The sequence below is a fragment of the Oculina patagonica genome, chromosome 6 (genome assembly GCF_052425735.1).
Source record: "Oculina patagonica isolate OP01 chromosome 6, crgOcupat, whole genome shotgun sequence".
In the NCBI taxonomy this organism is placed as follows: domain Eukaryota; kingdom Metazoa; phylum Cnidaria; class Anthozoa; order Scleractinia; family Oculinidae; genus Oculina; species Oculina patagonica.
The window spans coordinates 9,025,796-9,052,993 of record NC_135763.1 but is presented as its reverse complement, the minus strand read 5'-3'; the positions used below and the strand labels follow the sequence as shown (position 1 = coordinate 9,052,993).

The window sequence follows — 27,198 nt, the reverse complement described above, 5'->3', positions numbered from 1 at the left end:
CGTTCAGTTTACTGCTGTCTTTTACCGGAAACGTTGTTTAACTAAGTTCATCGCGCAGAAATAGTGTCACGTTACATCAAATAGAGGCACTTTGTGCGAAGTCAAATAAGGGTCGTCACAAAGAGTACTACAGTATCTACACACAACACGCACACATCCTCATAGTAAGGCCTCTTCAAACTACCTTCTTTAAAATCTGTGTATCTACTATGTATAAACAAAGTTCTGATGTATTATTCCCCTAAACTTTGTTGTAGTTGGCGCCCTCAGCCTGGATTTTACGCAAATAATTTAGATCCTGATGCACATGAAGCTGCTGACACAGAACCTGAACGCGAGCTTAGTGTTCCTTCGTCTCCTCCAAAAAGGTAACTTAGAATTTAAGGTAAATTCCCTGCACTTTCAACCAGTGTCCAACTACGCTGAAACTCCTGTAAGCGAGCACCCTTTGGGCCGGAAAAAGTACTAACTTAAAAAGGAGTCTTCTTACAGACTATGGGAGCTTAACGTTGTGGTGCTTGTATGCGGCTGGGACCGTGAATAAGTGCCCGCTTATGGGAGATGTTCGTTCAACTGAAGAAGTGATTTTTTTGCGAGCTCGCGTAAAATTCAGGCATTGCAAGTTGTTTCATTGATCCGTATTTCAGTATTTCTCACAGGAAGCTAATTTTCAAAGAGCCTTTTTATTTTTCTGACTTGCTTTAAATTGGAAATCGCATGTTTCGTCACATAGTAATAAATTCCCACTGGGAGCCCCCACTCCCAAACGCCCCAGGTAGGGATAAGATATGGGAAGAGGCGAGCCCGGAGGCGGAAAGGAGCGGGAGCTAAAACACAAAGGTAAGCCATCGCTGCGGGGAGGAGGGTGGGGCGACGATCTGATGTCTGGCTTCCGTTTAAACGAAGAGAGGGAAAAACATGATAAAACAGGCCTATTTATACCAAACTAGCCAAAATTATGAAAAGTAGACTCCCTAGAGAATATACAGAAGCTTGGAAGTAAACAAGAGATATCCCAAAGGAATTAGGGGCGTTTGTGCTTGAGGGCTCCCAGTGAGAATAGAGGGGCGCGCTTACACTAAAAACGTCAACAAAAGATGATTTGACACAAGGGAAAAATAAAAAAAGGCTATAAATTTTATCACTAAATTTCGTTATGTTGGTGTTTAGTGCCTTATCAGAGTCTTAGGCTTTTGATCGCATTTTTGTTCCTGAAAGTTAATGTATTTTTGTTTGTTTGTTTCGTTGATCTGTTTCCCTTCATGTTTATTATTTTTGTTCCTCAGTGCCTGGCAGTCAAATCCTATCGCATGTTCTCCACCATCTTCGTCAGTCGCTTTCTGTACCATCCTTGAAACTCAGGAACAGGAGAACACAAATCTTAATGAGTATGGATATGTTGCTTTGATTCCTTTGATTCCTCAGGACTGTGTTGTTCTTGTTTTGTTGTGATTATTTACTTGTCGTTTTTTTGTTTTTGTTTATCCTCGCGGTAGTTGGTTGTAAAAGGCATTTTTTAGTATCCCTTGATAGTAATTTTAATTCTACTATGGAAATAATAAAAAATGTTTAAATGTAAAACGAACAGCACCAGGAGAGAGAGGGGGTAGAAGTCAAAATATGTTTTTACTGAAGCATGGAAGTGCCAACATTATTAATCCAAAATCTAACAAAAATGATTAGTATTGATTGAAGAAGAATCAAGGTTGAGACGGAGTAGGAACGGAAAACGTGAACAATTTCAGATGAAATTTTCAAGATGCCCTATTCACACTGGGCTTTTTGGGACCTTCTCAGACCGCCCCCCCCCCCCCCCCCCCCCCTATGTAACTTCCAGAATATTTAAGTAATCAAAATGGAACTTACAGGATATATAGTATGTCCAAACATCTTTCTTTTGGTATATGTCACGTGGGACGATGACGTCACATCACGTGACAATTACATCATGATGTAAAAACAGCCGCCATCTTGGATTTCACAATTTTTCAAAAATGCCAGAAAACCACCCAAAATTACTGCAAAGTACACAAAATCAATAAAATAAAAAGGTGAAAATAATCACAATAAAGTTAATTCTTATTAATAGAAACCCGAAAATTACAAATTTGGGAAAACATGCCTGTCAAAATGCCGTTGCCATGGTGATGTCAAGTTCCTGACACAACAACCTATCCTACCAAATTATTCCTAGATAAATTTGAGAAAAAGTCGCCAAGTTCGGAATTGTTTGGTTGAATCTAAAAAAAAGTTTTAAGCGTTCACAGTCAGCGCGGGCCTCAAAAGCCCCCCCCCCCCCCCGGTCTGAATAGAGTTAAAGTGCTCGTCGTTTTTCTTTATTGTATGTGAAGTAGACAGTGAAGAGATAAAAGAAAATTCATCAAATTGGACGGAGAAGTTGTTTGATGGACAACCGAATTCTCAAGACCGCCATGAAAGTAGATATGTGAAAATCGGCTTGGAGAATCCAGTTTATTTTTCTTGCATTCGTTTTTCCTTCCCTAGGTTCAGCAGGAAGCCATTCCATTTGACACAGGTATAATTATTCTGTTACGTTAATTTCTTCCATAGAAAGGTTTTATATAATGGTATTAACTGTAACATAAAGTGTAATAAGGAAACCCGTCGCTACGCCCGCTAATGGCGTGTTAACCAATCAGATGTTGAAGCACACTTGTCACCGGTGATAAGCGCGGGAAAAGACACGTGATGCAAAATCTCGTAATCAACTACTCTCGCTTACAGTACGAAAAACCAATAAGAAGTCGAAACAAACTTGTATCCAGTGGCACGCGAGGAAAAGTCTCGTAAGGCGAATTACAATTTGTTTCCCTTGGCACTTGATTGGTCGAAAAGAAAACTGCTCTTTAGACTGGTTGCAAAGATCAGCGATCGGAATCTAAAGTTACTGCAATTTTTTTTTTTTTTAATCGTACCTTGCATGATCACAGTGACTGCTGTAAAAATTAAATTACGCTTTACCGTAATGATTCGATTTAGCGCCCTCCTTCCAATAAGCGCCCCCTTCCGAATAAGCGCCCCCCCCCCCCCCCTCGAATGTGTTTTTGTTAATAAGCGCCCCTATTCCAATAAGCGCCCCCATTCTTATAAGCGCCCCCATTCTTATACGCGCCCCTATTTTGGCTAACTGACTACTGAAGTCGTCGACATCAAAAAGATAAACTCGTGAACATTCATCGTACTGTACATGTATATATTTATTGCTAAAATGAACAATTCTTGTAAACAATTTGTTACTATTACAGTTTATGTTATTGCTAGTTATTTTAAAATATATTAAAGTTTTGTTTTGAACATTTGGTTGTTTCGCAAAAAAAAAATAAGCGCCCTGTCCCGAATAAGCGCCCTGTCTCGAATAAGCGCCCTCCCTTAAAGTGCACAAAGTAAATACGCGCCCCGGGCGCTAAATCGAATCATTACGGTATTTGTTTACTTGTTTGTGTTTTGAGCATATCATTGACTTGCTTCTTTTTTGCATTCTCTTGAAATGAAAATCTCTGTCTCCAAGTTCGTTCCTTCTTAATTTGTCATTGTTGTTTCAGCTTGAAGAAAGAGCCATGGAAGAGTTACTTCAATACTACGGCGGGAAAGACAACGCCTGCGAGTTTGTCACAGTGGAGAGGATCCCATCAACTGCAGCCAAACCTGTGTGGAAAAAGGACAGGTCACCATCACTCACAAGCAGTTAAAACGTGTTTCATACAGTCTTCCACAATAACATCATAAACAACAAAGCCGAATAAGAAGCAGACAAGTTACATTGAGCCGTTTACCATATAATTATAAAACGGTCGCGAGAAGTGAACTTTCTACTTATCCTATCGAATCATTTAATTATTTAATTGCGAGCACCCTCAAAGGGCTGTTTACCCAAAGTATCCTTAAAATATTAAATATTGAACCTTGAAATAATAAATAAGTAAAAAAAAAAAACATAAAAATTGTGCGCTGGTCGAAATTGATGCAGAAAAACGCCTGGTACGCAGCACCGCGCGTGTGTTGTGGTTTACATAAATCAATTCAGTTTCGCGACAGTATGTGCCAAGAAAACGCTGTCTATTTCGTGCGAGAAAACTTAATCGTAGTGATGATAAAAGGCGGAAACGTTGAGCTTTGCGTGTGAACGAACTCACAAGTGGAGCAGGGCGTAAAATCGGCGAGCTGAGCGTGGCCACCCTCGGCTCGCGTCGCTCGCCAGTTTCTCTTTTTCGCCCTGTCCTACTCGAGGGCCTGGCAGGCTACATTGAGCTGCCAAACTATGGAATTTTTCTCCCTTGGGATATTGAGTCCGTTCCTTTGTCAAGCAATATGGCCACTATAGTGAAAACACTTTACAAATGGCGCCCCTTCTGTTTCCATGGCAGAAGAAACATCTATTATGACACCTGTCACGTACCTGTTCAATAATTTTAAAAAGCAATTTCACTTCGTCACTCTTACTCTGAATGTGAAAAGCATGTAATTTAAAGTCTGTTTATTTACATGGGATAGTCAATAGATGTTGCTGGCTCATCTGTCATGGACAAGCCTTGAGGTTCTTCGTTTATAGCTATGGATTGTTCAGCTGCTGTCACTTTCGTTGATTCGCCCCCTAGTGCTCCTGTGACAGGTAATTCAGGTGTTCTGTTTAATGTCTTACTGGCTAGGTTTTCACCACGATGTTACTCTGCTTTCGACAGTCGACTGCGGTAAATTTAAGGCTTGTTCTCATATGATCGCCCCGATCGTTTTTATCGCATTGATCGTTTGCAAATAATGACGATCAATAGGCGATCGAGGCGTTTGGAAGCGATCGGGGGTTCTCATATGATCGTCCCGGTCGCCTGGTATGAGCGAAAACCTACGAAAAACGATCATTTTAGCCCTGAATACAACACAATGGCAGCCTTCAATGAAACAGCAAAACTCGAGGCCTCCTATCTTCTCAGTTGATACAGCTTTACCGCGAAAGGGAAAGAGGAACACGTGCGATCCAAGCGTCCCAATCTCCGCAGACGTTAGCTATCGCCTTTGTAATGTTCTCATATACCGTATTTATTCGATTAAACGCCAACCTTGAAGAAACGCCGCACATTATTATAGCAGAAATATTAATAAACGCCGCACCATGATGCAGCGTTTATTCCAATAATAGTCAAATAGCAAATCCAGTAATAATCAAGTCTGAGCAAGCCTCAAAAATATTTTCCTTGATTCTAACAATGTTTTAAGATATTAAAAATTACTTTTCAGACAAGCACTAAAACATTTTTCTGTTTTTAAAGTTCAAATGTTCAGATACCCTTCCATTGTAAGCAAGAAGTAAATTGAATTTTAAATAAACGCCGCCCTCGTATAAACGCCGTCCTCGAATAAACGCCGCACTCGAATGACGAAAAGTTTAATAAACGCCGCGGCGTTTATTTGAGTAAGTACGGTAATCGCCCCGATCGCAAGAAAACGTACTGAAGTGACAGGCAGGCTTAAGGGTGCGTTTCTTTTTGGACTGTTCCGTATCAGGATCAATGATCCAAGATATCTCTCGGCACATCAAAGGATACAGTGAATCCTTGCCCACACTGGATTCATCGGTTCTTTTGATGCACCATGATCCGAGAGATCTCGGATCATTGATCCTGCATGATCCGGATCATCCCAAAGGAACGCACCCGTTATTAAGTTTCTTTCTGAATCATCAAGACTAAAATCGCGAGAGATGTTGTTCTCTTATAAACGAGCCACAGCCTGTGGCGTTGTCAAGTGCCTAGATACCTAGCTACCTCACCCGACCAAACTGATTATCATGTTCGAGGTAGATTCGTGTTTCACTCCTCGTGGGGAGGAGTGAAACACGATCGCCCCTAAGGACGACTGCGTGGGAGGCTATAATGCTATGTGATATTAAAGTGAAATTATTATACTGTATGACTAGCTCCGTGAGCGGTCAAGATGAAGCGAATCCCGTGCTCTGATTGGCTACCCGAGCGGTCAAGATGGAGCCATCTTGACCGCTCGGGATCGCCCACTGTGTTAACGCAAGCGAAAATCTTTTCAGTTCCGTCGACGCTACTACAAAAAGCTTTTCCGTCGTAAACTTGAGCTATGAAACCATTTTCCGAAACAACACAAATATTTTCTGCCTGTTTGTAGCGAAAGAGAGTCCGATAACAAAGAAATAGGTCTTGAAGCGAAAGAGAACAAACTAAGCTTAGTTAAACAACAAATGTTAAAGAGTTTCGTGAATTTTATTTGCCACAACAACCAGCTATAAAGCGACTTGAAGACATGATATCGGTTTTGTTCGGCGGAAAAGGGAGAGAAGTCAGGGACATACCTGAAGAATAAAGAATTCGGCAAACTTGTCGTTTGCGAGTGTAAATCTTGATGGAGAAAGCGGACGGCACGAAGAACCAGGCACTGTAAGTTTTTAAAACATCTTTTCACCGAAGCTTCTAACGCTCACGTCGAATAAGGTCGGGTCGAACATTTAAATCAATGATATAGGAAAGTTCAAGCTTTTTCCGTGAATTTATAAGTCCCAAACGCTGTCAACAATCACAATTTCAATATTCAGCTCGTGTCACCGTGCCCGGGGGGGCATTCCCATACATGAGCTATATTGGTATGTGCCGCTGTGAAGGGTATGGTTTTCAAGCAGTTAAGTCTGGGATAGGGTATAGCAATCAGAGAGTTTTGGTCTAGAAAAGGGTAGCATTTGCCGGGAAACCGATTGACGGTATGACGAATATAGTCCAGAAACTCGGAAGAAAAAGAGGCTTTCCTAAACGTAAATAAAATCATTGCGGCATCGTTGTTCACAGATGGTTTTCCATTAAAACACCGATAATGATACAGTTCTAACAAAATGCAAGTCTGGGATAGGGTAGGGATTTTCAGTGTCTAGTCTAGTATAGGGTTGCAAAAATCAGCTGAACATGGTCTGGTATAGGGTAAGGGCTTCAAATTCCCAGCGGCACACCCCCACCCAAAAATATACCGGGTGCCCCCCCCCGGGTCACCGTGACGGCAGGTTTGCACCACTAAAGCGCCAGAAGCGAGCAAATACTCTGCAAAACGTCCAATAATCAAAAGGTGGCGGCCAGATGGAATGGACATTCTTGTTTTAAGGCTTTAAACGCAGCGTTGATTCGCAATTTTAGCCATTTCAATATCCTTTTGAGGGTTAAACTGAAAGAGGTGAATTTCGCTGTTGTGACGTCGTTTTACTTCCTCTCGATTCATTCAAGAATTTGACAGTCACTCATTAAACTTTTAAACCAATGAAATGATTTTAGCGTGCGGCATTGATTGTACATGCAACTGGCTTCCTTTTCAGTACTCGAAAAAAGTCATATAAAAAATCCTTTATTGACCAAGGTTGTTCGGTCAAGAAGGCAGGATATTGGCCTCGTTCTTTTTTTTGCCTGTTTATGGACCTCGACTTCGTCTCGGTCCATAAACACGCAAAAAAAGAACTTGGCCAATATCCTGCCATCTTGACCTCACGCTTGGTCAATAACCCATATTTAATATAAACGTGATGCTTATCGTCGTGTCCAAGGGAGGACAATGATGTGCTGCATTTATTTTTATTGCACGTATTTCAAACACTACACTCTCCGAATGGAGTACTCGTCCTGTATTAAGAACTAAAAATATACCAAATAAGGAAGTCAGATAAGTTAAATCACCTTTCCGAACTCCGAAAAAGCCCAGATAAAAGGGTTCTTGGCCGTGTTTACACTTCTGCAGGCATCTAAGCCTATCCCGTTTCACATGATACCCCTTTTAAGACATAAAGGGGTGAAACAATATACCCCGTTCAAGACAAAAAAGCCTGAAAACCACCCCGTTAAGGCCTTATAAGGAATACCCCCCCACGGTCCCACCCCACCAATGGAAACCTTAAAATAATGGTCTAGCTTTGTTAAAAATGACTATACCAGTCCACTAAAGTAACAAAAGAGGTGTTATCATGAGTTATACAGGCATAAGATTTCAATCAAAAATTGAAAACTTCTGGCAGACGTTTTCAAACTCTGCCCATGTGTCATGGATAAATCTTAAAAAAATTAAATACATTTTGACCTCCTTTGAAATATTCACGTAATATCTTCACCTTGATGTTCTAGGCGCATCTTGTGAATGAGTGAAGCTATTGAGGCATGGTTTCTATAGCTCTGTTATGGCGAAAATGCATCAAAATCGGCATGATATATACTGCCCCTTTAAAAAAATTCAGTCTTTATTTTCCACACACAGTACAGTAGGGGGCCCAGTTCTCGGCCACTTTTGACGTAAACTTGTATTTCTTACCTCAGAAGAACCACAGGAACTTGAAATTTCGCCCAGAGCTAACTACATTATTCAGCTTTTTGTTGTAAAGCTATCGACCGGTCAATAATTAATTTGCCCGAGCAATAATAAAAGTAAAAGCTCCGTTTGTGGGCCCAGTTCTCGGCCACCCGGACCCAAAGTTAACTTAAGCAGAAAGCTGAATTATTCTAGTTTTACATGCCAAAAATTAGCTCGTTTGGTAGGGGCTCACGGACAAAATACGAATTTAACTACATCCATGAATTTTAAAGAGCCGTAAACAAACAAGTTTTCGAAAAAACAAATTCACCTACCTTCGCATAAACTCGACGTGTGAGCTTTCTATAGCGAGTTGAAAGATCAAACTCAAGATACTAAGAGCACAAGAATCAGTCTATCGTTTGAAGAAAATAACTTTTTCTTTTAATTCAACTGTGGCGTGAAAAAAGCGTTGAACACAAAGTGGCCGAGAACTGGACCCGGCCGAGAACTGGGCCCCATACTGTACGCAGGACTACGCTTTCGAGTCTAGCTAATCCAAGCGTTACGGATTATCTGTTTGTCGTCACAGCTTTTCTTCTCTGTTTAAATTGGGCAATTTTTAAAATTCGATCTGTCAGCAATGATGTCAAAACCAAAATGATGGTTTTGAATTTCGCTGTTTGATGCCACTTGAACATTATTATCGCTTTTCCTAGTCTTCAAACGAAAATGGAAGAAGGACTTGTAACCGATCAAAAAGATGATTTGAAACGGTACCCAGGACTTGATATGACATACAGATCTATTAAGAAAACTCCGAGTGCGATGTAGCGCGATTTACTGACACGATTCTTTTGTTTATTGTTTCTGTTTATCTTGCAGGATGGTTAGTTTCACTAAAACTAAAAGAACCGGCCTCCTTTTAATTGCCATTTCAGTGGCCTGCGCTGTAGCAATCGTTTTGGCAATAACTCTCTCTCAAGGCAGTCAAGATTCAGAGAAGCCCTCCAAAACAAAACGAGCAGGTAAGTTTTTCGCAAGTTGTAACAATTAAAACAATTGAGGAATTTGCAACTATTGTTCCTGTGTCCCGGGCAATGTGCGCCGGTTTTAACATACGGTTTTCAAATGAGTGTTTTGGAAAATATGCTCCGCTCAGCTTGAAATTATTACGCATGCTATTTTCGTGAACCTTTAACAGGAATGGAAAGGGAGCCGTGTCGCTGAATGTCACACGCTTTTACATTTTGTGATATGCGTTTCTTCTCCCTATTTACCTCATTGAAGGTCACTGCTGGTCACTGAAGCTCTTTTGGGCTCGTCCCCGACGGCGGAGGTTAGGGCTCGACGCAATTTGCACGAGCAAATGTTTTTAGGCTGTTCGATGCGCAGTCAACACAAAATTAAATTTAAAAAATAATAATAACTAACGAAGGCTGTGTATAATTCTATCTTTTCTCTTTTTGTAAGCCTGTAAATTGATCTGAACCGTGTGAATTTATCCTGTTATGGTAAACAGAGTCCTTTGTCGTCATTGCGAAATTTTCGCGTGATCAGCGTGCACTTTGACACTATAAACATAAAACAAAAACCAATACACTTGTTTGTCATTCCTCCGCCCCCAGTCTAACCTGCGATCAGGCGTTATTTTTCTCGCGGCGGAGGGGTCAATTTCTCCTTCCCTCCGCCGCGAAAAAAAAAGCCTGATCGCAGGTTACCCCCAGTCAGCCGGTTATCTAAGAGACGAAGGCAAGGGAGAGTTTGGTTTATTTATGTCGAAAGAGCCAGAATAAATTGTGTGCAACTCTACTCAAGAAAAATTGGAGAGGGGCCTTCACTCTAGCCTCCCACACAGGCGTTTTAGGAGCGACGTGGGACAGAGTGAAACACGATCGCCTCTAAAAACGACTGCGCGGGAGGCTACCTCTTGGCTTCACCCCGATTTGTGGAAAGCTGTACACATGTTACCATGTTCACAAATGCGATAAGCAGTATAAAACAAAATACAAAAGAGCTGAAGCGCTGTGCTTTAGAAATTCTGATGAAGAGGGGCCTGAAGAGGTAAAATGGGCAGGTAAATAAATGGATACTGGCGAATTTAAGGTTGCTTACTGCAGTTTCGAGGGGGTAAATGAGCCCATCTTTTTTTTAACTTTTTTAAAAAAAAATGTTCAGAAATGTTTTATCTTTCTCTTATTCCCGTGTTTTACAGCGTTCAAGCATTATATGCCACATTTGAACGATAAAACTGCTATGAAACAATCAATAAATAGCCAAAATGAACGAGGGAACTGGGCACTAGCAGTTTCAATGGCGTTTTTCTCAAAATCTACACGTACGACCCTAGCTCAAAATTTCAAAATTTAGCAATTAGGTCTGATTAAACAGTCATACAAAATAAAATAAAAATCTGTCTTGTAGATTTTTCGCAAAATAGGATAAGTGATATTCTGCCTTGTTTATAAATAGGTCAAATTCTGTCTTACAGATTTTGAAAAACAATTCTGAGCATTTTTAAAAGCAGTTAAAAGATGGGCTCGTTTATCACCTCGAAACTATAGTAAGCTTAGGTTGTGTAGCATCCCATCCAGGGGGGAAGAAGAAATAGTCCTAGTCGCTTCATGTTACGGAAACTTGGATAAGCTCCGACGGCCTGATGGGCCGCTGGCCTCAAACCGCAGGCTCTACTTCACCTTTACTTTACTTCTCAATCTACCCCAGCAAATTTAGCTGATGATTGAGGTAGTTTGTTTATCTTTTAAACCTACAGCTCCGTCCCTAACGATTCCTGCCAATCAAGAAAACAACGAGTGGTTTAAAGATGGCGTGAAGCTCATCAAAGACAACCTGAAAAAGAAGCCAATCACTCACACGGCTAAGAACGCGATCTTCTTCCTCGGGGATGGAATGAGCATTACTACTGTCACCGCCGCTCGTATCTTGGCAGGCCAACAGATGAACAAATCTGGAGAAGAGAATGTTCTCAGCTGGGAGCAGTTTCCGTGGACCGCGCTCTCTAAAACCTACAACGTCAACCAACAGGTTCCAGACTCCGCGGGGACAGCAACGGCCTTTCTTAACGGAGTTAAGACTAATGCCGGTACGACTGAACTTGCGATAACTGATTTCCAGTCTGAACTGCGCAATCTCCGCTTGCAAGGTTTATTTGAGTCTCACACGAAGGAATGTTTACGAGCAAAAATAAAAATTCCGGGACAAACTTACCCCTTTCTTCATTATTACCACCAGTTATCCTTGCAAAACAATAATAACGAGTGGAAGAACCTCGACGAAACGACCGGTGATGGCGGACTAAAACACTTTATATACTCTATTACCGAAGTGTGACGTATCAACGAATTTAAAACAAAAGTAAAAACAAACCCCGAGCCTGCGCAGTTCGGACTGGAAATCAGCTTTAAGGCAATGAGTTTGCTGTGCGGTTTTAGATTATTGTACAGCTAAAAACGTAAAAGCCTATGTTATTATAAGAACGTAAGGTTTTTTTTCCTTCAGGCCTCGTTTTGAAACTGAGGCAAACGTTACTGAATTGACTCAAAACTGGGCCATTCTTTTCTCTATCGTGACACATTCTCATCAACATCATCATCAACACCGTCATCATCATCATCATCATCATCATCATCATCATCATCATCATCATCATCATTATTATTATTATTATTATTATTATTATTATTATTATTATTATTATTATTATTAGGCCTGATTGGTGTGGACGAATCCGTAAAGCGTGGATACTGTTCAACCCAGAATGAACACAACAAAGTGATTTCCATCTTGACGTTGGCGGAGATGGCCGGAATGTCTACTGGCTTCATCGCGACCGCACGCGCCACCCATGCCACACCGTCTTGTTTGTACGCTCACTCGGCTGACAGGGGTTGGGAAAGTGACAGAGATATGAAATACAAAGCTAAAGATGACGCGTCCAACTGCACAGATATAGGTATGTCTACTAGAGCACACATAGCTGTAAATGGATCAATTTTGGAAGATATGTACAATATTACCTTTAAATTAAACGGACTGTGTCACGGCTGAGTTAAGTTTCTTTTAACTTTTGCCAAATACTTGCTATGAAAATAAATGTTTGCAAAGAAATTTGTCTCTTGGATCCTTATGACAAAACTGTAGCTTTATTGCAGCCCAATGTGTCTCCCGGGCATTGTAATTTTAAGTTACAAGCAAACGAGACCATGTTTGAAAACTGTTCAGCCCAACAATATTTCCCCTATCGCATCCGTTTTAATTTTCTTCACTTTAGCCATCTTTACCTTCTTTTGTATTTGCTGTGTTTTTGAAATGTTCATTCACTGTTTTAAGAGGTTATTTTTATATTTCAGCGAATTTGATGGTCATTTCCCATACCTAAATTTATCTATAAAATCCGTGACACAGTCCCTTTAAAGAAAACCTTGAAATAACATGGAGGGTTTCATTTTTGTTATAAAGGGGTGAAAAACACGAGAGAAGCATTGAGGAAAAAGGAACGAGGGTGGCTAGGATTGGGAAGATAAATACAGTAAAAACCCGCGTATACGAACCTAACATTTAAGAACCTGTTAGGCTAAAATTTCATTTTTAAGCACCCTTCACATAAGAACCATTTTAGGCTAAAATTCTAAAACAGGTTCTTATTTTTAAAAAAGAAATAATCTTCTCAAAAATATAGAATTAAAAAATCTTCTCAAAAATATGTTTATAACACGGCCTGTTTTTAAAGAGGAACTTCGACATTTTATCATGTTATATTGTTTTGTATACAAGATTTATTCGGGAATTATAGTGAAGGTTACAGTATAGGTTTGATTTTAACAGAATCAGATTAAAAATAATAGTCAACCCCAAGAACTATTGGACATTAAAGACCACATCATTTTAAAAAATTCTACTTTATTTCTTGAACAAAAGTTAAGAACCTAATTAAGAACCTAGTTAGCCTAATTTTACACTAAATACCATTTATATAAGAACCTGTTTAGGCTTACTTGATAAAACCTAGGTTCTTATACGCGGGTTTTTACTGTACTGATTGCAAACTAAACAACGGGCTTGAAAAATTAAAAATAAGCACATCCCGCACATGGTGTGCATCCCAGTTTCGGCACATTTCTGCCTTTAGTACCTTTTAAAATCATATCGTGTCTGCTGTACAATGCAGCTTATGATTTCCCGCTTCGCGCGATGCAACTGTTTCGCAAATACTGCATGCAATAAACCCCACTCTAACTGCCTTCCCTTTTGTGTAACAGCTTTACAACTCATTGAATACCCGTATGGAGACGGCATTGAAGTGATCTTCGCAGGGGGTAGAAGAGAGCTTATTCCCAATAACGAGACCGACCCTGAATATTCGGCAAATAAAGGCGAAAGACTGGATGGAAGAAACCTGATAAACGAGTGGGTGGACAAACATCCGAACTCACAGTACGTGTGGAACAAAACCGGGTTTGACCAGATTGACGTGGAGAAGGTTGATCACGTGATAGGTTTGTGCATATGATTGCTCTTTTGCTAGTGAAGTGGACCCTCACTGCTGTGAAGCGGTGAGACTTACTTGAGACTACGTTTACACTAGGGAATATTCTTTCGGGTTCACACATCGATAATCCGGAGACATTCATTCGGGAACGAACACCAAGCAGTTTGTTGCTCGGTCAACATGAACAAAATGCCGCCCAAAACGAGGTCAAGAGCGGATCAAGATGCCACAGAAAACGTTAGTTCGACAGATGATGAAGTGGAGCTACGAGTGGTGCGTTCGTACAATTGAAAAAGGATTACCATGGATTAGAGTAGAAAAGCGTTAAAAGAAAGTACGAGGGTGTTAGAAAAGTTTTCGTAAATTTGTATCGTCAACAGGCGACAAGAAGATGGAGAAAAGTCATTATCGCAGGCGGATAAGCTACACCGAAGACCACAAGCAAGCGGGCTGGCGGAAGAATGGCTGGAAAAAAATGGAAATGCTTAGAGACAGCTTTAAATACGTCTTTGCCGTGGTTTTCGCCAATCTGAGAGTACTTACACCTTGTTTTATTATTATTTGCAACCCGTTAGGTCTGTTTGAATACAGCAGTATGCAGTACGAGGTATATCGGGCAGAAGATAGTGCAGGAGAGCCCTCCATAGCAGAGATGACTGAAAAGGCCATCAACATACTCAAAAAGAATCCAAAGGGATATTTTCTGTTGGTGGAAGGTACGAATAGTAGAAAAGCAGTTCGCTTTAACATTTAACCCCTTTTTTGTTTTGTTTTTTCTGTTTGGTGTTGCGATTCATACGATTCATACATGGAAGTTTTTAACACGGTTATTGTACTGCAACAATAGAGGGTTTTAATTTTTAATTTAAAAACGTACTTCATCATGATTTTGTTACAATCAGATACCATGCAATAGTCATTGAAAACGACAAACGTCTCTCATTGTCTTCAGGATGGTCTGGATAAAGTGAGATGTCTGACAGATGCCATCATCATCGGTGATCACTATACACTACTTAGTTGACAATTGGCCAAAATTTCATTTGCAAACCGACAGATGGCGAATTAATGATAGGGCAGTTAAAATTGACTGTTGGAAAAACCAAAAGCAAAGTAATTACTCTCTTACTCTGGCCAATCATAAAATACACAGACAATCCAGTGAGCCGATCAAAACTCGAAGTAAATACAAATCGCAAGCACGTAGCGCGGGAAAATGTGCACGAGCGAGTCACGGTTCGCTTTTTTTTAGTTCTGATTGGCTAAGAAAGTGGCGCAAGATTTTTAAACCAATCACTAAGCGTAGTAATGCAAAACCAAAGTAAACTTTCGACACTCAAGTGAAAACCGTTCTAAATGATAAATGATCATTTATCACTCTCTGACATTTAACACTTGTCCAAAATTGTAACCTTCAATATTGATGAACGGCCAAATTTTTGCTGAAACTGAATCGATAAATGGGCAAAAGTTAAAGCGGTAAATTAACGAAATGTTCAGCAAAATTTTGCTAATTGATTTTATAGCCTGTGATTACTTCTCTGTAGTAGTAACCTTATTTTTTTCTCGTTTCTTTTTTTTCTTCGTTAAGGAGGCCGCATTGACCACGGGCATCATGGTGGAAAAGCTGTGCGTGCACTGAATGACGCGGTTGCTATGGCAAAAGCTTGTGGTAAAGCCGCTGACATGACCGATAGAGGTAAGAATGTAAATTTATGAACACTTATCGAAACTTAGCTACTCATTCTGAAGACGAAGATCTAAAGTATCCCAAGCTCAAATTCTGAGCGTCCGTGCTGTGTCTTACGCAACAGTCGAGGTAATTATAAGGATTTATACGGCTGTAATTAACCGTTTTGTGAATAGTGAAAATTCTACCTCGCACATGTCATTTGTTTCTTTGTCAGTTTCCTGTCAGGTTAGGGCTATAAAGGTTTCTTTTTTTAGTTCCAGTGTTTCGCCCTCTCTACTTTAAAGTGGACAAAAGCCACCTTACTCGCAGAAATCGACCTAGTATAGGAACATCACGAATAATAAAGATGGTGTTAGGTTAAGGAATATAAACGTCTTTCGCATACACGCGTAACACACCACAGCTCTGCTTGGGTTACCTGTGGTTTTACCTTAAACGTCGGTCTCTCGAGCAGACAGCATGAAAACATAACTTTACTGTGGTGTAAAGCTGGAATTTAATCAGCTTTACGCTAACTTTATATTTTTTACAGCTGACCTTTATGCCAACTTTACACTCAAGTTTAAAGGCAAATAAATAATAATTACACCAACTTTAAATCACTTTTTCACACGGTAGCGTAAAGGTCGGTTTAACTACTTTTAACAACATTAAATTGATGGTGTAAAGTTGGATAACCAACTTTACACCAGATTTAACGACCTTTAATTTCACGTAAATCCCAGTCATGCTGTGTAATTGAGTGTAAGAAAAAAGATGTCCGTTCACTCAAGATTAGCAGAATAGAGTTATCATTGTTAGAATGATGAACTAAGCAGGTCCAAGTGGACAACTTTTATTTCTTTCGTTGTATTCCCACAGACGAAACGCTTCTGATAGTGACCGCTGACCACTCTCACGTGTTCACCATGGCTGGGTATCCAAAGCGCGGAAATCCAATCTTTGGTCTGGCTGTGGAATCTGGTCTGACTGAACCCGAATTAGCGAAGGACAAAATGCCATACACTGTCCTGGGATATGCTAACGGACCCGGGGGAGAACGTGAAAATGGCACTCGTCAAAACCTTACAGGGGTGGACACGGGAGATAGGGAATACTTACAGCAGTCAACGGTGTGGCTGAGCTCCGAGACGCACGGGGGAGATGACGTAGGTATGTTTGAAAACAAAATGAAATGGAAAGAAATGCAAGAGGACATGTAGACTGGAGGCTCGTTTAGGACCCCCTGTTAAGGAAAGAGAGCCCTCGCTCTCCCTCGAAGGCAATGAAAACCGAACTCGGGAGTTCTGCGGAAGTTGAGCCTATGAGGTACAGTGGAGTCCCGCTTTAAGGCGGGACATAACTAAAGGCCATTTTCCCGCCGCTTAACATGGATTCACCGGCAAAAACCCCGTCTGCGTTTCAAGCAATGCAAAAAAACCTATTGACATCTCATAAATCTATGTTTGGGGGCGTCTTTTGGGTCTTTTTGGGTGATTGTTGGGGAGGTTTGGGACAAAATAGTTTTTCTCATAGGATTTGTAAAATTTAGAGAAATAAGAAATGTTGAAGATTAGAACTTAAAGTTAGATATTGGTAGATGGAGACCAAACAGTCCCCTGACAACCTGGGGTGCTCTTGCGTGGGGGTCAACTGTATGGTGTTGTTCAAAACTAAATTTTATTTCTTCTACCCCTTTTTTAAACCTATCAAAAAAATCTCACTCAAATTCACGTCTATACCGCCTTAAAGCTGACGGAGCTTCCAGTTTTTAAGAAGGAAAAACAAGTAACAAACGATGACAACTCCCGGAACGTTTTACATTTGTATGGAAAAAGAGTTGTTTCAGTAGGAAAATAAATGGTACTGATCATCCCAACGTAAATTTTCCGGAAAAAAGGTAATTCCTACCGAGTTATTACTTTTTTCTCACTTTTATCGGAACAGCCGAATTTTTCTATACCATTTGTTCGCATCGGCTACGCTTCTCGCGAAACAAACTTAAAATTGCTGAGATGGCAGATTCACAAGTTTTTAAAGAAAAGTGGCAAGTTTTTAAAGAAAGAAAAAAACACAGACCTTACCTTTAGTTTGCTATGTCACCACCTTTTAGGACATTTTTCTGATGTACTGAATTACTTTTGAATTAAAGGAGACCTCAAAATAATGGTTTTCCATAGTACAAAAACACTAAAGAAGTGATAATAAACCAAGATTACATTAATGATCATGGCTGAGAAAAATCGAGAAGAATTACACACGACAAAGTTGAGAATAATTGACCACTTAAAAAAAGATGAGCCGTCGCCAATTATTTATTTATTTATTCATTAATTTATTGGACATTTTTGCTTTGCAGGCATATACGCGGACGGTCCTGGGGCTTACTTATTTCACGGTGTTGTGGAGCAGCAGTACATATTTCACGTGATGGATCACGCCATGTGTTTGAGTGACAGCAAACGGGACACGTGCGACCAACATCCGGCCAGAGAGTAGTGAAGCTATTCGTGCGATGGGTGCAACATGTCCAGTTTGCATTTTCTTTTGTGTCTCTGTGTTGCTTAGTTAGGACACTGAAAAAAAAAATCATTTTACGCTCGTTTTTGCATCCAAATTGGGTCATTTCTTGCTATAGCGGTTATAAATTGAGGGTCCTGAAAGGGGGGGGGGGGGGGGTGGAGGGGTCCGAAATCGCATTTCCCAGCCTAATTTTTGCTCAAATTCCAGTCCCAGCCGTGAAATGTTTGGTAAATCCCAGTGCATGAAAAAGCTGGGTTCAAACGCACTATACATGCAGTAACTGTGATGTTTTAATTGTCCTAAATCTCGTTTTTATTTCTGCTAGTTAAAATCGGTAAATCCCCTTCGTTTTTTCGAAATTCTCAACTCCACACATCCGTATCAATATTTTCTCCAGTTCTTTGGGTGAGCAATTCAGAGGAATGTCTAATTTACAATTTTCCGTGTGTGTTACTAGGTTAGTAGGGGAATTAATTGTTAATCTTGCCGTCACACGTTCCGCCCAATCTCTTACTTCGAGTCTTCGTTCCTTACTGCGCAAATTTTGACGACACGAGCGACTCTCGAAAGTTCCGTTGCAAGTTTGATTTTGATTGGTTTTGAAAACAATAAAAATGGCCGGAAGTAAAACACTCAGAAGTTCGTTGAGTCATGTTTTCAAAGCTAAGCATGCGCAATTCAATCGGAAGCCCGATATTTTTGGACTTCCAATCGGTACTTTCCAGGGTCGCTCGTTTCCTGACCGCTGGTCAAAGGGAACCAAGACCCTGGTTACGAGGATATGTACGCTAGTTTGAGCATGCTTAATCTTTTCTGTTCCGCTTAGAAATTAAATCACTGACACGGAAATTGATCGACACTTGAAAGACACTTACGTGCAGGCGTTGGTTTCGTTTCAGAGTTTTCAACATTGAAACTATGTTTTTAGGAATATTATTGAGCGTGAAATATATGTTTTTTTCATGTACTGACGTGCTTCCCATTCCTATTATTTTGAATGTGAATCTCTGTCCCAGACCAGTGACCCAAATTACATTTCCTCAGTGAAAACATATGCAAATCCCAGTTCCCATTTTACATCTTCAGGCCCCTCTACGTTAGATATCAAACTAACTTGAAAAAATCAAACCAACCATCTTCAGACAAACGTTTATTGTAACTTGTTAATCAACAAATTGTCACGTTGTCCAAATGAGATCAGAAGGTTCTTGTTATCTATCATCCCTACATAACATACATCCTGCGACATATACGTAGGTTGGCAAGATTCGTTCTACTTTCACAAAGTGCCGCATAACTTGTTGAATAATAAAGTAATTATCCAGCTCAACCTCTCTATTTATCGTCTTATTTTAGCCTACCCGGCGTAAGGCCTCGTGGATTAAGTATAAGGCGATATTCTGCGCCATTTTTCAGGATAATTGTTAAATTACTTGTCATGGAATCACCGAACTAATCAGAAGAAATTTTTTCATTATTATATTATTTTCATTTTTATAATGAAAATATGTTTATCATTTTCGCATGAAAGGACTACCAATTCCTCTAACATTGAAAGACTTGTTCGATTCTGCAATTGATATAGTCGTAATGTTCCAATGAAGGAAAATATATTTTATGTTGCAAGGTGCAGTAAGTAATTTTAACGGTCTCGAGTGCAGTAATTTGTCCACGCCTCAACTGTATGATTCGCTGATGGAACAGAGAAAAGTCAGTGGATGCCCCCCCCCCCCCCCTCCCCACCAAACCGGTAAAGGTTCTTCGTTATCTTGGAATGGGGATTTACTCTATGCTTCTGAAACTCTCAGTGGTTGTTGATGTATCCCTTGCGCAAATTTTGATTTGTTTACAATATGTCCACTATTTTTGATGTTGCCAAGGAAACGTCAAAATCACTCAAATACGCAAAATAAATCACCACGCCCCAGGGACAATTTATAACCAACTAGGTAGTCTCCTACACAACCCAGTAAACCGTCCGAGCACAAACTTTCTCGCTGCAGAATAATATACGGTAGGTAGTCTCCTTCGCAGCCGTTTTTGGATGTCACGCAACGCCTCTTTGGGGGGAGGCGTTGGCACACATGGGTCTGTTCCAGTACAACAGACTGGTGTTTGGCATCACATCAGCACCTGCTATCTGGCAGCGCACCATTGATCAAGTGCTGGAAGGAACATCTGGCACAAGCTGTATCCTTGATGATATGATCATTACTGGCAAGGATGATGAAGAACACCTTGCTAACTTAGAAGAAGTTCTGCGACGGCTTCAGCTTCAAGGGTTGAGAGCGAACAAGGCAAAATGTGAGTTCTTCAAAGAGAAGATAACCTATTGTGGAAATGACATCGACAAAGATGGCCTACACAAGTCAGCAGAGAAAGTTGAAGCAGTATTGAGTGCGCCACGTCCAAACGATGTAGCTGAAGTGAGATCTTTTCTCGGGCTAATCAATTACTACCACAGGTTCTTGCCTAACCTATCGACAGTAGTACATCCCCTGACACAACTTTTGGAGAAGAATCATCAGTGGAAATGGACAGAACAGTGCGAGATAGCATTCCACAAAGTGAAAGAAATGATCACTTCAGAGCAAGTTTTAACACATTATGATCCCAGTCTACCACTAAGGCTTGCTTGTGATGCATCCCCTGTCGGTATTGGAGCGGTGTTGTCCCACGTGATGATGGACGGTACCGAGCGACCCATAGCTTTTGCTTCAAGGACTCTCACCAAAACTGAGCAAAAGTATGCACAGATTGACAAAGAAGCCTTGTCAATAATCTGGGGGGTAAAGAAGTTCCATATGTATTTGTTTGGCCGCTCTTTCACATTGTACACAGATCATCAGCCCTTAACGTCAATCTTTCATCCGCGGAAAAGCATCCCTGTGGTCACTGCAGCTCGACTGCAACGTTATGCCTTGTTCCTGGCGGGCTATGATTACACCATTGAATACAAGAACACTAAAGTTCACAGTAATGCCGATGGTCTTTCCCGCCTACCATGCACTCGTAAATGAATCCAGGGATGAGGAAGTTGCCGACCCAGTGGGTGTATTTAATTTGATGCAGTTTGATCCACTGCCAGTCACAGTGGATAACGTTAGGCGAGAAACACAGCGAGATCCTGTTTTGGCTCAAGTGTATGAGATGACCAGTAAAGGTTGGCCACACAACCCTGACCCTGCACTCAACCCCTATTTTGTTCGCAAAGATGAGATCACATTACAATCAGGCTGTCTGATGTGGGGGATAAGAGTCGTAGTACCTCCAAAGTTGCGCTCTCAAGTTCTCGAGGAACTTCATCAGGAACATATGGGGGTCGTGAAGATGAAGGCCCTAGCCCGAAGTTACATCTGGTGGCCTGGAATGGACAAGGAAATTGAACTGACTGTTAAGTCCTGCTCAGGTTGCCAACTAACACAGAAAGAGCCCAGTACAGTACCGGTACACCCATGGGAGTGGCCTTCGTCCCCCTGGCAACGAATTCACATTGATTTTGCAGGTCCGTTCCTCAACAGCATGTTCTTGGTTGTAGTGGATGCACATTCAAGATGGCTAGAGATAGAGAGAATGACTAGTACAACCTCGGAGAAGACCATTGAAGTCCTTCAGAAGTTATTTGCCAGATATGGAATACCAGCCCAGTTGGTAAGCGATAACGGGTCGCAATTTACATCAGAAGAGTTTCAGCAATTCCTTAAGAGAAACGGAATCAAACACATCACTTCAGCACCTTACCACCCTGCCACCAACGGGCTGGCGGAACGCGGTGTGGGGAGCTTCAAAAGTGCGATGAAGAGCGAAACTGAAGTGAAATCCTTGAACCTTAAGTTGGCAAGATTTTTGCTGGCTTATTGGAACACTCCCCACTCAACCACTGGAGAGCCATCATCCCAGTTGTTCTTAGGAAGGAGATTACGCACTCGACTGGACCTGTTAAAACCAGATCTCAGCGTCCAGATAAACAACCGTCAGATAGACCAGTCTGTCGCCAAGGGTGGTTCTGTAACGCGGCATTTTTTCATTGGCCAGAGAGTAATAGCACGAAATTACAATGGAAAATCAAAGTGGGTGCCAGGTATTGTGCGTGTACAACTAGGACCCCTGTCTTATGAAGTGGATATTGGGCCTAACTTAGTTTGGCGTCGACACACAGACCAAATCAAAGATTCCAATGTTCCTGTTGCAGACAACCATACACCAGTTATCCAGCCGTTGTTTTTCCCGCCCCCAGTAGAGTACCATGGTGACCAAGTAGCTGAGCCTCCTGAGCAGACAGAAGCCATCCCACGGCCGCGGGAGACAGGTTTCCAGCCATCCAATCCAGCGGCTAAACCTTCAGTTAGCAGCCCGCGGAGCCAGATTGAACATGTTCCTGCTAGAAGATACCCTACCAGGGAGAGGAAGCCCCCAGCCCGACTGGACCTTTGAACATTGAACTGCCCATTTCTAGGGCTTTGACTTTATTTGTAGAATAGCATGTTGTGTTGGACTTTTTTTTTTCCTCCCGGAAACTTTTGGGGTACGAGACTGGCTTAAGGGGGAGGAGTTGTAGTGTATTGAGCCAGCGGTTAGGAGCATGCGCACTTATGCGCATTCTGTACCACGTGCTTTTCGAATAAAACCAAATACATGACACAATACGACTGGAAATTGATCAATACAGCTGTACTAAAGAAAGATGTTTCAAATTTCAAATGAGATCAGTTTCATCGAAATCGGAGTTACCATAGCAACATGATGATGTCACCACCAAGATAACACGAGACCAATTTCCTTGTTATTGGGGGTTTATTTTCAAAAAAAGGCTTCTAGATCTTGGACTCGACACAGTTTTCTCAAGGTCAGCGAAATTTGAAGAATTTTTATGAAAGCGATTTCGAAAAAAATTCGGATGAAGTTTTGAGGTGATAAAATACAACAAAAACAAAGCAGTAGTCTTAAAACATCGTCACTCAAAAATCCGATCGAGCCACCTTAAGCGGCCACCCCCTATTAAGCGGTCAGTTATTGAAGTCCGAAACGTTTCTCAATATAATACTGTCAATAAGACCTCTTATAAACCACAACGACCGCGGCCACCGTTTTGCCGTCCTGGTATACGTTCTTCTATCAAGCGTTTTCACCGTCAAAGGTGAGAAATTCTTTCGGTATCCTTTCCTTGATCGTTGTCATGAAGCGTGATTTACGATATTAAAAGAAAGCTTTTGTCCAACTGACCGTGATTTACCAGGCACAAATTACTTGAATGGAGAAAACTTCAACAGTCTTGATCGGTCCACTTCCGGACGAAATTTTAATTTTACAAGATGATATGCGGCATCAAGAAAAGAAATTCAAAAGAGATCTCGAGATGCATTGTGATTATTTAAAACTCGCGGCAGGCGTTTGCTTTGACAGAGGTAAGAAATTCTTTCGACATCCTTTTCTTTCTAAAGGTTGATCATTCTCTTGTCATTCTTCATGCTCGGGCTCTCAGCCCATATATTTATAAAACAATTGGGCCGGCTCAAATGGTAATTTTAAAACGTTTTGCTGTTTCTAAAGTTTATCCTCGCTGAGATCAAGACTTTACCACAGTGAAGTGAGTTCGATTCGAGCCCGCAGAGTGGCCCATTCAAAGCGACGAAGTCGCAAAAACGAGCCACGAAAGTCGCGATAGGTCGACCGTCCCGGCGTGTTAAATTAATAAAGACGACGGATAAAGTCCAGCTTGAGTCTAGCTGAGATCCCCCACCACAGCAAAACATGACAAAATGATGTCAAGATGCTGTTGCGTTCCTGTAATTAAATGATTTACCGTATCATAATTAATAATCATCCAAAATAGAAAACTAAGTTCCAATCAAATGTCTGAATTGTAGAAAAGGATGAACAGCAAAGAAAAACAACACCTAGTGTCAGCTATTTAATCGGGCGTGGCCGATTTATAGTTTACCCTTTGGTCGTCCTAGACGATAGTCTCCTGTCGGCTAAAAATGACGGTGTTAGCCTGGGTCAATCGGTTTCATTTCAGTTTTGACAGTAAATCGTTGTAGGAACACTGGGTCGACGTTTGGGCTAATCTGCAATCTGGTTCTCTTCTTTGCTTCGGCGGGAGGACAGAGAAAAAAGCTTAAGGGGTAAAGTACTAATAATCACCATTTTGAAAATGTAGTTGCTTTGACAAGTTGAAGCTATTTTTGTAAATAAAAGAGGTAACGTCATTCATGTCACGCAATGTTTTTGTGGGAAACTTTGAAACTAGACGCTTTGCTGGTTTCTACAAATAGCAGTGTGATCTGGCGGTACATTTTTTTGAGGCGGACTCCACTTTAAAACTATTTTTTATACATTTAGCAAGAAGTATGTGATTTTCATTTCCGCAGAGTTGGGCGTCAAAGTCGCCTGTCACAAAGAGTAGAATGTTTGCAGAACATGGTTTGGATATATTTTAGATTTGACTAGTGACGTTAGTAAGACACTTCTCAAGACGTCAGCAAAACATTGGCAATGTACAGTATTGGTGTGAACTTGAATGGAATTTTTTACGAGATCAGTAAAGAGGGTCCTGAAGGGGGGTCCTAAATCCCAGTTCCCAGCCCGATTTTGGTCCAAATCCCAGTTCCCAGGCTTCAAATCCCAGTTCCCAGGCTAATTTTGGTCCAAATCCCAGTTCATAAACAAGAAATCCCATTTCCATAAGTACAGGTTAAAAACCTGTGCATATAATGACTGTAAATTTGGCTTCATCGTTTCTGGGGTAAAGACACCCCCTCTTCCCATTCCATGCCACATTGGACCTTTTATCATATTGACTGTATATTGTAATCTGCGTAATTTATTTCAAGCGAAACATTAATGGCACCAGTATCATGAGTCTTGTGAAAATTCCTCATCGAGTATTACAGATTCTGCATCACTAATCATCTCTGTAGATTTGAAATCAAAATCAAGACAGAATGCTTTGCGCGTCTCTTCCTCGCTAATGCTAAAGTTTGACATTAGTTTGCAGAAACCTCTAGAATGTATGGCTTTGTCTTGAATAAGAAGGGCGTAAAAGTTTCTACTCTTGCTCGAGATGTGTCATATTCACTGTCCACACCACTAAGACATCAACTTCATAATGATCAGTCGAAACATCACTCGAATTACCATAATTATCACCAATCACGTGCTGACAAGTTTGCCATGTTTTAAAGGTAAATGAGCCCGGCTCATAAACTTTGGCAAAGTTTATCGATATTAATTTAAAACATCTTCGGACCTTCTCTCGAAAATCTTCAGCTATCTTCAGAAATTTTCGGAAAATGTTCGGAAACATTCGTGCCCTCCTTTGAAAATCTTCGGAAATCTTCGGGAATTAGTCAGAAATCTTCGGAAAATCATAAAAAACCTGGTTACTAGTAGGTTTATAAAATAAACAAAATAATACATGGTTGCTTGGAGATATGAAATTTATCTTCTCATGTTCAAATCAATTGCTCCTGGAAAGATTTGTGCACCCAGCGTCAAATTCAGAAAGCCTTAATGGTATATAAATCTTTAAATGGCTTGGTTCCAGAATACCTATCGTCTAAATTTCGAAAACGTAATGGAATGCACTATTCTCTAAGGGATTCCGAAAACAAACTGGTTGTACCTCATCCGCGAACAAACTATATGAAAAATAGCTTTAGTTACAGTGGTGCAACTCTCTGGAACAGCCTACCCTGTAATCTCAGGATGATAAAATCCTTTTATCAATTTAAAAGTAAAGTTAGACACGGCATTCATGGAAAACAGGATTAGTTTAATGGATTTACTTCTTCAATTTTTATTAATTAGTATTGATTAATAGTATCAGTTGTATTAGTTTTTATTATAACTGTAATTTAGTAGTATCTTCCTGATGTTTTTAACCGTGTATAAATAAATGTAATAAATAAATAAATAAATAAAATAAAGATATCTCACTAGTCGCTGCGCTCAATCATGAGCCTTCGCGTTGAACACTCGAAGATATATTTCATATCTCCACACAACCATGTATAAATTATTATTATTCTCTATTTAAACAAACTGCTATACACGGACAGAATATGACCGCTGCATTAAGCCTGGAAAAATACTTACTTTTTTGTGTCATCACAGTGGGATAATTCGAGTCAAAGACTAGCAAGTCTCACACAGAAGAGAAATCCCATTCCCATTTTTCAAAGTGTTTGTCCCATTCCCAGTGGTAAAATCCCAGTCCCAGTGCACGAATCCCATTTTCCCAGCTCAAAAAGAGGCAAATCCCAGCTCCCATTTTACCCCTTCAGGACCCTCAGTAAAGCTATCGAATGAAAAGATGGCTTGAAAATGAAAACTTCGAATAATTATAATTAAATACCAATTGAATTTTAGATGAGAAATTCCGGAAGTGACATCTGTGTTCAACATCTGTGTACAACTTAAAGTTCCGAAAAAAGACCACATGTTTTGTAAAAATCACAGACAAACATGATCAGGAAAACAAAACAGGCCAATGGGTTTTATTCACGAAAATACAACTTTCTTAAGAAAGAGTTTGTAAACAAGACAATGGAATCGAATTACATTTCACACGAAATTTGCATACATTTGAACTTGCAAAAAAGAAGTATCTCTGCCGAGACATAATAGCGAGACCTTACATTAATAATTACAGTATTGTATTCTGATCTGATTGTTATTTTTTATGCATTAACTATTTGAAAGTGGTTCTCATCGATGAAAACAAAACGGTTTTTCATTCACTTCTTGAAGTATTTATAGACGTGAAAACATTCGCTTAATCAAATTACATTCTGCACGAAATATTTTGTATCCATTTGTCTCGAAACTTTGAGGAAATTGAAATCTTTGTGGACAGTACTGCATAAAAGCCGTTCATAGTTCAATTGAATAAAAAGATAAGAACCATATTGATAAAGGAAATTTTAAAACTTTATTTTGGCTCATTTTGACGAAATTCAGGATTTTCAAAGACTGCCAGTAAACGGCTGTATCTTGTCTGTCTCTAACGATTTTGCTACGGTTTCGAACGAGCAAATTTTTCAACATGATATCATGGTAGAGGGCAGAAGTCGGTTCGTTCTGAATTTTTCAATACGGTATACAAGTTACAGGTCAATATACAGACCCTCTGTACAGTAAAAAACGTTTTGGGAACAAACCATTGTGAACTTATTTTCTATGTTGATCAGTAAAAATC

At 40.4% G+C, this 27,198-nt stretch overlaps 2 protein-coding genes across 5 annotated transcripts in view; both read left to right on the top strand.

Annotated features, from left to right (window-relative positions):
* LOC144657296 (inhibitor of Bruton tyrosine kinase-like) overlaps nt 1-3,940 on the top strand; it is a 33,299-nt gene extending 29,359 nt beyond the window's left edge. For both annotated transcript variants that reach the window (XM_078517626.1, XM_078517627.1), the window contains exons 32-35: nt 258-368; nt 1,287-1,388; nt 2,506-2,536; nt 3,564-3,940. In XM_078517626.1, the coding sequence (XP_078373752.1) occupies nt 258-368; nt 1,287-1,388; nt 2,506-2,536; nt 3,564-3,710 (391 nt within the window). In that variant the 3' untranslated portion in view covers nt 3,711-3,940. The remainder of the gene's footprint in view (nt 1-257; nt 369-1,286; nt 1,389-2,505; nt 2,537-3,563) is intronic.
* A 503-nt stretch (nt 3,941-4,443) lies between these two features.
* LOC144657298 (alkaline phosphatase-like) lies at nt 4,444-18,092 on the top strand. 3 transcript variants are annotated; one of them, XM_078517630.1, is made up of 9 exons: nt 4,444-4,630; nt 9,181-9,323; nt 11,069-11,398; nt 12,023-12,268; nt 13,575-13,811; nt 14,380-14,520; nt 15,396-15,503; nt 16,359-16,649; nt 17,836-18,092. In XM_078517630.1, exons 2-9 carry the CDS (start codon nt 9,182-9,184, stop codon nt 17,973-17,975), a joined length of 1,635 nt encoding a protein of 544 aa, XP_078373756.1. In that variant the 5' UTR covers nt 4,444-4,630; nt 9,181; the 3' UTR covers nt 17,976-18,092. The 3 variants fall into 3 exon arrangements, with proteins under 3 accessions (XP_078373756.1, XP_078373755.1, XP_078373754.1); XM_078517629.1 differs by lacking the exon at nt 4,444-4,630 and adding an exon at nt 6,124-6,419; XM_078517628.1 differs by lacking the exon at nt 4,444-4,630 and adding an exon at nt 8,526-9,071.
* Nucleotides 18,093-27,198: the final 9,106 nt, after the last annotated feature.

What these genes read in the sequence shown, in the direction of transcription:
- LOC144657298 (XM_078517628.1), top strand. Translation starts at nt 9,028, where the DNA reads ATGGAAGAAGGACTTGTAACCGATCAAAAAGATGATTTGAAACG. An exon ending in CAAAAAGATGATTTGAAACG is followed by an intron (nt 9,072 to 9,180) that starts GTACCCAGGACT and finishes TTTATCTTGCAG; the next exon opens with GATGGTTAGTTTCACTAAAA. An exon ending in CGGAGTTAAGACTAATGCCG is followed by an intron (nt 11,399 to 12,022) that starts GTACGACTGAAC and finishes TATTATTATTAG; the next exon opens with GCCTGATTGGTGTGGACGAA.